This window comes from Aotus nancymaae, unplaced genomic scaffold (genome assembly GCF_030222135.1).
Source record: "Aotus nancymaae isolate 86718 unplaced genomic scaffold, 86718_ANA_hifiasm-v0.15.2.pri h1tg000048l, whole genome shotgun sequence".
NCBI classification, from domain to species: Eukaryota; Metazoa; Chordata; class Mammalia; order Primates; family Aotidae; genus Aotus; species Aotus nancymaae.
The window spans coordinates 2,147,693-2,159,716 of record NW_026988462.1 but is presented as its reverse complement, the minus strand read 5'-3'; the positions used below and the strand labels follow the sequence as shown (position 1 = coordinate 2,159,716).

Here is a 12,024-nt window from a genome sequence, read left to right as displayed (position 1 = left end):
GTCCAGCAGGTCCTGTTTATCAGTAGGACTGAATTTCTGCTGCTAAATGGCAGAGGAAAACTAAAAATAAAAATAAAAAAACCTTGGTGTTTTTTCTTTCTTTTTTTTTGGAAATGGAGTTTAGCTTCTGTTGCCCAGGCTGGAGTGCAATGGTGCAATCTCAGCTCACCGCAACCTCAGCCTCCGGGGTGCAAGCGATTTTCCTGCCTCAGCCTCCCGAGTAGCTGAAACTACAGGCATGCACCACCATGCCCAGCTAATTTTCTATTTTTAGTAGAGACACAGTTTCTCCACGTTGGTCAGGCTGGTCTCAAACTCGCAACCTCAGGTAATCAGCCTGCCTCAGCTTCCCAAAGTGCTGGGATTACAGGCATAAGCCACCACGCCTAGCCGGTTTTGTTTGTTTTAACCCCTTTTCTGCAGAGCTAGTCAAAGCCCCAACAGAAAAGATGTTAAAAAATCAAATCCTGTAGCCTTAAAGGTGTCACTAAATTTACATTCTATAGCTAAGTGTAGAACTCAGAACTAGCATTTTATGGCTACCAACTCAGCATGTGGCAGACTGACATTATCTAAATTAAGCCTGGGATTTTATCAAGAGAGACTACCCTCATAACATTTCTTATTTTTCTATTTTTTTAAGACAGGGTCTTGCTCTGTCACCTAGGCTGGAGTGTAGTGGCACAGTATTGGCTCACTGCAACCTCAGTCTCCCAGGTTCAAGTGATTCTCACGTCTCAGCCTCCCCAATAGCTGGGATTACATGTATGCGCCAATACACCCAACTAATTTTTGTATTGTTAGTAGAGATGGGGTTTCACCATGTTGGTCAGACTGGTCTCGAACTCCTGATCTCAAGTGATCCACCTGCCTTGGCCTCCCAAAGTGTTGGGATTACAAGCATGAGCCACGGTGCCCAGCCAATCTTCATAACATTTAACCTTGATGGGGTAGAGGTATGGGAAGCTGCTTTGTTTTGATTCCTCAGGTGTCTTACTTTGAACTATAATTAATACGATGCATTGGGAACATTGCCTTTACTCTTGGCCTGCATTTAAAAAAGAGATGTGAAAATCACAATGAATGGAATTTATTACTAGACATGATGGGAGGATATTAATAACCATGTATTAAAGACAGCCCTTGGAATGAGAACAAATAATTGTTTAGATAAAACAATAACTAGCTGTGTCATGCTTGGAGAAGAGATAGAACAATTTGGAGAACACAATGCTAGCAGAAATGGGATTTATTATAAATGATCTCAATAAGTTTTCCTGTGCTGCATGGTTGCTATCTTTCAGGTGTTCTGCTTTGAGAACCCCTTAAGAAGACACTTAAATTACTAGAAACAGCACACAATGCCTTGTCCCCTCTGCTGATTGACAAAAGGAAATTAAAATTATGCTCCCCTGTGTTGGCAGACTCTCTACTGTGAAGTTAGAAAGCCCCAAAGTTAGGAAGGCAAGATGAACAAAAAGGTCTTGGCTTGCAAGTGAAGCGGCCTCATAAGCAGACTTCAACCTGATTAAATCTTACCATTGTCTACAGAAATTCCAAGCACACTTGATATCTTTCTCACACTGAAAACACAGAAAAAGTCACTTTGTTATTGGACGCTTTTCCACACTCTCACAAATTGATTCATGGGCTTTATGTTTTCACAGCAGTGTAAGGATTAACATTCATTCAGAGTTGGAATGTCAGAATGTGGACGCTTGATCAATTACATGCACAGGATCAGGAAGGGTGAAAGAAATCCATCCCGAATGTTCTCAGGAGTTGCAGGGGAAGACCAACTTTAAGTTGGTTCTAGGTGATGAACCCAAACATTATGTTTAGAATACTGGAGAATGGCTGGCTATGGACCTGGCCAAGTTTTGTTTTGGGATTGGGCAAAGGGTGAGGCACTTTAGTGCTGTAGTTGAGCGTGTTCCACATTGTGTCACTCCCAAATGCTGAGGACGCTCCTCCAAGGAAGGGAACTGTGCCATGAGCTCTTCATCCTACTTGCTTTGAGCTGGAAGAAAAATCAAGTTGGTGATGTGGTAGGTGTGGCCTGGGGCTCTCCCCTCTGAGATGGCACAGAGATGGCTGGCTGTTACGATGGCGTCATGGGACTTACTGTGGTTAAAAGTGAGAGAGTTATCCAGGCTGCCCAGCTGCTGCAATCTGGCATGCATCATTCCTGTTCTGTTACGGGAAACAGGCAATGTCTGAGATTTTCGATCATGAACTATGGATCCCAACCCCTCCTGGTTCCTGCAACATGAGTGAAATGGGATAGAAGCAAAAGTTAGACGTGTTACACCGCAGCGAGAAGGGGAGCGTTAGTGAAGCCAGGACATGGCACGAGGGAGATGGCCATGCGCTGACCGAGCGCGGTGGAGCAGCCAGAGACACAGACAGGTGGCAGCTCCTACAAACTTCACGGCAAAGCACCTGATGACCCAGAAGCAAAAATCAGGCCAAAGCAGGGACCTTTTCATTTTTAGGAAGTACTTTAGAGATGCTACTTTGAAAAAAGTGAGCATCGCTCCAATGCAGTGCTAATGGTTAGTGTTCTGACAACTGACAAAATGTCACTAATCTTTTTGGATTATATATGTTCTGAAAGAGCTAAAGACATGTATTTTTTTAATTAAAAAATGCATTGGAAGACACAGAGAACAAACATGCAATGGAGGGGATTATATAAGTTTTAACACCTTTATTCTTACCCAAGCAGGAAGGAGAAGAGCCACACACTTTGTTAAACTTGTCAGCAGTCAAGTGGAGAAAACAGAAGAGTGATTTGGGTTAGCAATCAAACAGCTAACTTCCTGCTGTGTACCATCACCAGAGCAGATGAAAATGAGACCAGGGCTGCAATGACACCTGTCCCCTGTCCCAGAGCCAACCGTCCCCCTCACTGTGTTATTGTGTGTAGAAGAACAGGGACATGCATGGACTACCATCAACCGCATGCTGCTGGGTGACTTCAAAGTGACAATAAGAAGGCACAGTGTTCATCGAACTGGACCACCATGGATGGCAAACATGTACAAAGTTCACAGTCTAGTTCAGGATCTGATTCACATGCAGCAGAGACCCATGGCAATTTTTGTATAGAGCAGAGCATATCTTTCCACAGTGCATGGAGCAAAGTCACACCATCTCCACTCCCGTTTTCCTTGGCCCATCTATTTTTAAGGCAGTCCACACTTTTATATGCAAATATATACAGGGTGCTTATGAAATAGGAAGATTTTCTTTTAAGTAGTTAAATTTATATCCACTGGAAAAAAATAAGTTAACCATTTTACAAAACCCGATTCTAAAATGTTTTGTTGGGACAGAAATCTTCAGCTTCCCACATTCACCGTTTTAAGCTGTGAGGCATTTTATTCTACTTGGCACAATATTCTCCAAATGGCATCTTGTGATGTAGGTGTCACTGCAGAAATGAAGCTAGCCTAGCACAGTGGCTTTCTGTTACAGAATTTACTGTTTGCCCATCTTCATGGGACAAAGTCAAGGAGAATATAAGTCAATGTAGGAGATGTTGTTGGCATAAGGACACCCTGTATATACTTGCATTTAGTACTCCAAAACGCAAATATAAAATTATTGTTGTGATAAAAATAAGACAGTTAAGATTAGAGAACTTTAAGGGCTACCACATTTCAATGAAAAATAGAAAATATCAATAGGAGGAAAGCACAAAAATTCTAAATTTGTTTCTTTTAAAAAGAAAACATACACCTTTACTTCTTAACATAAAATGTAATTCTGAAAATTTCTTAAATATCCCCAGAAAAGAACAACGTTAACATAAAAAGAAAATCTTCACATTGAAAGAGAAAGTCTACTAAAAATCTCTGGCCTATTTCATTGCTGTAAGACAAAATTATCAATATATAGAGAAACAAACCTCAATTGCAACTAAATTTTTAAGTTTTTCTTAAAACATGTTTACTTATAATAAAGCTGTTAAAAACAACAGTAAAAAAAAAATATAATACTTAGACCAAGACCCCACTAACACACTAACAAAGAATGGCTCACAATACAAGAAAAAAAACAGACAGACATTCCGAATGGCAATGAGGCAGGAGGAAGAGAGCTTGGTAAGGACAAGAGGTGCTGTGAAGAGACGCCAAAGAAGGCGTGTCCAGCTACACAGCCACAAGGAGTTTCTAGGTGGCTGGTTCTGGGAGCAAAGCAGAGTGACGCTTCTCACCAGGGAGTCTTAGCCAAGAACCAAGAGTGCTTATCAACCAGTCAAGAGTAAGAAGAGCAAAGGCTCCATTGCAGAGAAGGTTTGTGGAAGCCCACACAAATTTGAGATGGACTGAAAACATGCTTTCATTAAGAGAGAAGAGTGGTTAGGTGAGATTTTAGTATCTTTGTAGTTGGGAGGAGGAACAGTCAAAGTGACCTTGGAAAGTCAAACACAGGAAGAGAAATCATTGAGGAAGGAACATAGGAAGAAGAACTGGGGAGAAGAAGCTGGGAAGGAGACAGAACAGAGCATGAGGAAGAGTCTGGACAACAGGATGGAAGGGTAGCCACAGTCCACTAAAGGAACACTTTCCAAGAGACATGCGTGAGATGAAATGAGACAGGAAGCCTGGAGGAATGCCGACCAAAGATGCTGCTGGGCTCCGTGGTGGTAATCCAAGCGCTTGCCATCGGTCCTCACGGCCACTTCCGTGAATCCCAACCACCAACCGCCATGATGACACAGAGCCAGGTAACACAGAAAACAACACGTTTCAAATGAAAACGCCCCACAGTACCTGGCTATGTATCGCTTCCCCATGTACTGGAACTGGTGCAAGCAGACTCTGCAGGCAAGACGAAAAATTATTAGGGAAATGTGAAGAGAAAATTATTTTTAAGACGTTATTTATCCATTAACAATAACAAATTCAGGCCGGGCGCGGTGGCTCACGCCTGTAATCCCAGCACTTTGGGAAGCCGAGGCGGGTGGTCACGAGGTCAAGAAATCGAGACCAACCTGGGCAACATGGTGAAACCCCGTCTCTACTAAAAGAAAAATACAAAAAATTAGCTGGGCACGGTGGCATGTGCCTGTAATCCCAGCTACTCGGGAGGCTGAGGCAGAATTGCCTGAACCCAGGAGGCGGAGGTTGCGGCGAGCTGAGATCGCGCCATTGCACTCCAGCCTGGGTAACAAGAGCGAAACTCCGTCTCAAAAAAAACAAAAACAAATTCAACAAACACTATGTCTGGCACCAAAGTATGTCACATCCTCATTCATTCAGAATGGTTTTCGGGAGTCCTCTGAAAAGTCCCTTCACATCCAGGGAAATGTATTAACCTGTGAGGGAAGCCCCATTTTGGGTAGCTATCGGTGCCGTGGTTAAAGCATCACAGCTCAGAGGCCCATGACTGACAGGACTGTCCATCGACTCAGGAGTAGGGATTCACTCCACGGCCGTGTGCCTGAGAAAGCATGCTGACGACCACACACACTGTTCCAAGTTACTTATTCATCCTCATTCACAACTATATAAGGAGCTCTCTATTTTGGCTCAAGTATATGGACTGGACCCCATACACACCAAGATATATTTTTAAAAATCTATCTAACAACACTGATGTTTTTAGAAAATCATGTATTTAATGAGGTAGTTGAAACAATGTCTGGTGAGCGCCTCTGGTGTTGAATCTCGTTTCACCACATAACTCCTGCCTTTAACTCAGCAGAGGTCAGGAGACTATGATCCAAGACTATGATCCAAGTGTCCTCCGAGGGTCAGGCCCACGGTCTCTCACCTGTAGTTCCAACACACGTGAAGATCTGAAAACCAGCTTCCTCCTGAGTTCATGCAAATACATTTGGCACCAAAGTATGACCCAAAATAATAGTCATAAAGCTACTTATAGTTATAATTTATCCAATTATTATGTACAATAACAGTACTGCAGAAATATTTTTTTAACTGTAGAGAGATGCTGCTGGGATGTTATGGGATACAGTCTATGTGTACATTTTTCAGAAATCCAAAAAGTTCTGAACTTGGAAAATCATCTGGCTCCAGGAGTTTTGGATAAGCGATCGTAGATTTATGTTTCTAAAAGTAAAGAGCTTAAAGGAAATCAGAAACTTACATTGATGAGCCAAAATGAGATAATAAAGATGCTACGTAAGATTTCACTTTTATTTCTTATATTTTAAAATTATAGCAATTTTTCTGACCCAGTTTCTTCATCAGCTTAAGTTAGGCTCAACTTGGAAAAGCAGTATCTACCCAATTCAGCTAATAAATTTTGTGTTATTTTATTAAGATGGCTTATACACATAAGCAGTTATACACATACACACACCCCTCATGTAAAACAAGCACATCTCTGTAATACTTTGAGGGTGACCACTCATCACCTGGCCCTAAAACATAAGTTCTGAAAATATGTTTTAGGGCCAGGTCCATGAGAAAGGGCTTAAGGAGTAAGTGAGGATGTGGACAGACACTACTTTCCTGGTTCAACTGCATAGTATTCTTCACGCCTCTTAATGATCCAGAAAAAATCAAGAGGCAATGAGCAAAGAGAAAGCTACTTACTCAGATATTGTAAAAAAATCCATAAGTTCAGATGTTGAAGCCTTGTTCCAATATGTAAACAAAGCATCTAGAAAATAAACATTTACTTAGAATCACAATACATATCATATACATTATGGAGAATCACCTGTTGTGAAGATGGGAAGAGACCTTGGAGGATAGGCCTCCAAGCCCTTCCCCTGCCCTCTTTTACAGCTGACCACTCTAAACTGGATATCACACACCTGAGGCCTATTCAACTTCAAGATGCTGCATTTGAACATCTGAACTTTAATTCCATCATACCTCATCTAGTGCTATGTTCTAGCACAATGTTCATTTAACTTAATGTAGCATGCTCTTAAATAGACTAGAAAATTCAAAGAATACATGTGGACATATAACCTAAAGCTGGGCTCTCTTGTCTCCTACTACAGGATCTCTTCCCAAAAGGGAATTTGTTGAAAATCTTTGCATATTACACACATAATTTTGCTCTTTGACTTTTAACTGAACAATACAGCTTGGATCTATCTCAAGCTTTTCCAAGCTGCATGATATTCCTTTGCGTGGACAGACCATAATTGAGTTAGTCTCCTACTGATAGATAATTACTGTTCTCCCCACGGAACTTTTTGCTATTATAATTATGTTTCGGTGAACATCCTTTTCTGTGGGTCTTTGCATGCATGTCTAACTATACCTACAGGATAAGTTCTCTGAAGCGAAATAGCTGTACCAAATGGCATGTGCATTTAAACTCCTGTATGTACCGTGAACAGTTGAGTATTACTGTCATTTGAGTGCTATCATTTGATAACTAAACTTTTTTGCATCCGTATATTTTACACTGAGGTTGAGAAATAGGTAGATATTTCTCTTAGGAAAAAGCCAGAGTCTTTGGGGCCTGAGATGAGAAGAGAGAGTTGCTGTGGGGATGCTGATGGCTCCTCAAGATGCATGGCCACAGGCTTTCACTCAACACTTGTCAAGAACAATGACAGGCAGGAATGACATGAGATATAGACTGAGAATCTGTTATATGCCAGGCACTGTACTAGGTACTCTCACAATTTCACATAGATTGTGCCATCTAATCCTCACTATATCTGAGGCAGAAGAAAGTCCTCATTTACAGATGAGCTAACGGAGGCTCAGAGAAGTTAAGCAATTCTCCCATTTACCAGTCTGAAGAATCATGGTTGAGTGGGAATTTAAATTGCATGCATCTGATTCTAAAGGCCGCTTGGCCTATTAGACCAGTAACAAGAGTGGGCCAGGGGCTTCCATCTTTAGGGGTTTTGAGTTTAGATTCCGGAGGAACAGACTCTGGCTACTTGAGGCTGGCCATCAGGGTAGGGTGAGCCCCCAGGGAGCTCAGTGTGTGCTGGAGAGCCTGGTAGGATCACCCTGCAGGCCTCTGTGGTCACCCTCAGCACACACCAGACAGAGGGGCCAGCAGCATGGGCACTGACGCTGCCATTCCTTGCTCTGGGCCCTGGCTACTGGTTGCGGAGAGTGGGAAGACAAAGATAAGCTCTGTGGAGAGGGAAATAGCACAAGAAGGACCTCGAGGAAGGGCCCAGCATGTAGAAAGTGTTCATTAAATGTGGAATAAATGAAAGAGTAGCTACAGAGTTACACAACCTATTTTGGTTGTCTATGTGGTAACTATCTCTGGAGGCAATTTCTCTCCCTAACCCATATGACACACAAAAGCCAATTGTAGCTAGATTTTTAGAGTTAAATGTGAAAATACAAATAACACTGCTTTCAAAGAAAATATGAGAATATCTTCATGACCCTGGGGGTTGGAGAAGATTTCTTAAATGGGCTGCACATAGAACAAATTCTAATTATAAAGGGAAAACGATAACTTGAAGAAAATTGAGAAGAAATATATTCTAAAATCGTTTTAAAGAAGCGGTTTCATTTTAAAAATATGTTTGACTTTAAAGAATAACTTTCACTTGAATTCAAATGTTCTTGTATATTTGTCTTTAAAAAGCAGTTCTATTCTTATTATAGATCATATTCAGTATTTGAAATTTAAACTATTTTAAAGAAAACTTTAAACAAAGGAAAAACAGGATTCTAGTGCTGGCTAAAATTCATTATCATCATGAAGCAAAGTTTAGAACTTTTGACTTAAATGGGAAGAATTTCAACTTTATAAACCCAAATATCAGACTAAGTGCCCTGTGCTAGTGGATTTGGTCATCATTCAGGGAATGTCTTGCTCATCTGTTCTTTTTTAAAAAAACAGCATTTTAAAGTAACAAATCAACAGAAGAATGACTTACCCAGTCTTTAACTATTTTAAGGGCAAGCAGGTTTTTTCTACCATCTGAGCTAAAAAGTCAGGCTGTACCTTGGCTTGGGTCAGGGGAAAAAAAAGTCAGGCTACTAATGTTGCTGAAATAGAAGCTTGATATAAAAGAAATTCTATTTTCAGGCAGAAATATCTTCCACTGGATGTTTAGTGCACACCTCCTGCCCCCAGATATAAGCAGCACAAGAGGCCTTCAGGTTCTCAACAAATGACACTTTGTTTTCAAGAGAGTTCATCTTAATTCAATCACCTTAATGAAGTTCACAGCATACCTTTTAATTCGTTGTAGAAAAAATAAGATTTTTGCCAAGGATAAGAACTGTGACATTGTATAATGGGATTGTTTATATTACACAGCCAGATACACAGATGAGCTAACCGAGTTGAAACTGTCCTGTCATACACATTTGCAAGCCTTATGTGGTCCAGATAGAGCATTCATAGTTCTGCTCATTCTTATTTTAAAATGTGGTTGTCAAACCCTTAAACAGAAACATAATCTACGATGATACCACCATTTCCATTAGAAAACGAAAATAACATCTCTCCCTTCCAGTTTGAGCCAGGAATATCATACACACTCTAAATGGAAGGAATGCTTAGGTCCCCCTACAACATATATTCTGATTCCAGAGACTGACAAACACACTTACGCAAGTTGCCAGTAAGTCTGTTTGGACAAAAAAAAACACATTTTTTTCATGATGGAGTCTTGCTCTTGTTGCCCAGTCTGGAGTACAATGGCATAATCTCGGCTTACTGCAACCTCCACCTCCCTGGTTCAAGCAATTCTTCCTCAGCCTCCTGAGTAGCTGGGACTATAGGCGTGTGCCACCATGCCTGGCTAATTTTTGTATTTTTAGTAGAGACAGGGTTTCACTGGGTTTGCCAGGCTGGTTTTGAACTTCTGACCTAGGTGATCTGCCCTCCTCAGCCTCCCAAAGTGCTGAGATTACAGGCGTGAGCCACTGTGCCCGGCCTACAATTTTTTTTTAAAGTCAAAAGCTATTTTATATATGTCCTTCTATCTCCTTTAGTTAAGATGGTAGGTCCCAGTTTAATATAAATTTCAGAAATAGGCCCATCCACATTTTAGAACTTATTTTCTGAATAAAAATAATTAAGGACATGATTTTCCCACGATAAGGCTCTTATTTCTACTAAATTTAGTCAATGAATATGCCTTTCAAATGAGGAAGAAAATCCTTTGAAATCTTTGTATCATTTCAACTTATTATAAGTTAAAAACAAACTAACCAAATACTGAAACAAGCAAAACAGAAATCTCATATTTTAACCTACCATCAGACATGCTCTTTAAGATGTAGAGGAAACACATCAGTAGGCTCTTAATCTCAGACTGGTCAAGTTTGTCACAGCGAACCACAGAATTTCCCAATGTGCTACTTTGTTGGTGCTAAAAAGAAAATATAGGTGATTTTTCTACTTAATTATGGGAGGAAAATGTGTTTCCCTTTTCTCCCTTGGAAGAGAAAGATTCTTAGAACTGAGTCAGATCATACACATTGGAAGGTGCAAGTAACTTGTTGACAATTAAACCACAGGCACCCCTTCACCCAAATATAATACACTCAAACGCTGTCCGCAGAAGCCCTCACTTGTCTCCTCAGCACACTCTCCTAAGGGACAAGCAGAAGGCACAGACCTTTCACAGCTTTAGCTATGCCAAGTAAAACCTGCTGAGATGCCAGTATATTGAAACCTCATGCAAGAAAGTATGTGTGCTAGGATCAAGAACAGGAACCATGACTCAGAAGACACCACACAACCAGCCACCTCCTGAGGACAACGGCGGTGGCTGAAACAGCAAGTGCCTGTGGTGCTGCTGTGCCCAAAGCACCCCAAAGCCTGGAGCCCAGGCACCGTCATCCAGGGTGCATCATGGGGTGTGCTGTGGCCACTGCTCAGGGAACACAACAGGCAGGTGCCTGATGGGGACAACCAGGGACACGTCAGCACAGCATCGCCAAAGGCCCTAAACTGATGAGGTCACTCTCATCAGCTTAGCTCAACACTACAAACGTCAAAAATCTTGGGGCAAACGAGAGGACAATTTTGCCACTAGGCAGCAGTTCCTCCTAGAAAAAAAGCAGAACAAGATTCTCATCATGTGATTGCAAATGCAGGAGATTTAAAAACTCTCCCAGGTGAATTTCCATTCAAATAATTTTTTTTATTTTTATTTTTTGCCAAATATCAAAACAAGAAGAACAGTGAAAAAAAGATGTTTGATTCAAGGTGCTGGTGGCCAATTGAAAAAAATTATGCATGTACATATATATAAAATAAACAGGCTTGATGAATAAAATATGTAAATCTTTTTATTTACAGAAGAAATACAGGGGCTACTAGTGGCGAAACTGGTATGGATGCCTCCTCTCGCCTGCCCGCTTGATTAGAGCCACTGGAGAACTCAGTACTTCCGGGAGCGGGAGGGAGGGCGCAGCGTGCATTGTCTCCTCTGGCAAAGGTGGAACCGTTAGAAGGGAAAAATCCACAGTGACCCGGTTTTTCCTGGCTGACTGGCAGCACTCCTCCTCCTCTCCAGCACTGCGTATGACACAAGCAGAGTGCCTTCGGAGCAGCTTCTCCCTCTACGCATGAAGGCACGTTGGGGTCAAGGGAAAAGTTCAGTATGTCATGACACACCCACACAGAGCTGCTCACACCTCAACAGAACCACAGGTAATGATAACCATGTCAATGCCAGCCACAGATGCATGACAAGATTGCAACCTGCTGCTGAGGAAGGATATCTGCTGGGGATAAATCCCTAAATGGCTCAGCTGTTTATTGGAATGGGCGCTTGCCTGTAACTTGAAGTAACTTAGGAAATCTGCGCCCACAGTCATACAAATCTACCATGGCTCCAGGTTTAAACCAAAGCTTTATCCGTTCCTACAAAGTTCCAAATGGTCTGAGTGTTTAGTAGTTTCAAGAAAAAAGGCTAAATTTGAGGAGGAAGTGTTGTGTTGTGGGTGGGTGCTGTGTGAATAGAGTGATTTCTTATCCCTGAATCACCAACATGATCAGTTAATCTCTGGAGCTGGCTTCAGACCTGACATCCTTGTGGGTGGACAGCTGTGTTGGTGACAGTGTCTCTGGTAGAAAGACTACAGG

At 41.6% G+C, this 12,024-nt stretch overlaps 1 protein-coding gene across 29 annotated transcripts in view; it reads right to left on the bottom strand.

Moving 5' to 3' along the window:
* DOCK9 (dedicator of cytokinesis 9) overlaps window positions 1–12,024 on the bottom strand; it is a 303,837-nt gene that overhangs the window by 54,081 nt on the left and 237,732 nt on the right. For 16 of the 29 annotated variants that reach the window (XM_064362199.1, XM_064362208.1, XM_064362196.1 and 13 more), the window contains 4 exons: window positions 10,186–10,300; window positions 6,573–6,639; window positions 4,782–4,829; window positions 2,126–2,262 (listed from right to left, as the gene is read on the bottom strand). In XM_064362199.1, the coding sequence (XP_064218269.1) occupies window positions 2,126–2,262; window positions 4,782–4,829; window positions 6,573–6,639; window positions 10,186–10,300 (367 nt within the window). Of the gene's footprint in view, window positions 1–1,539; window positions 1,584–2,125; window positions 2,263–4,781; window positions 4,830–6,572; window positions 6,640–10,185; window positions 10,301–12,024 lie in introns of all 29 variants that reach the window. The other 13 variants (XM_064362204.1, XM_064362212.1, XM_064362192.1 and 10 more) reach the window with 2 other exon arrangements.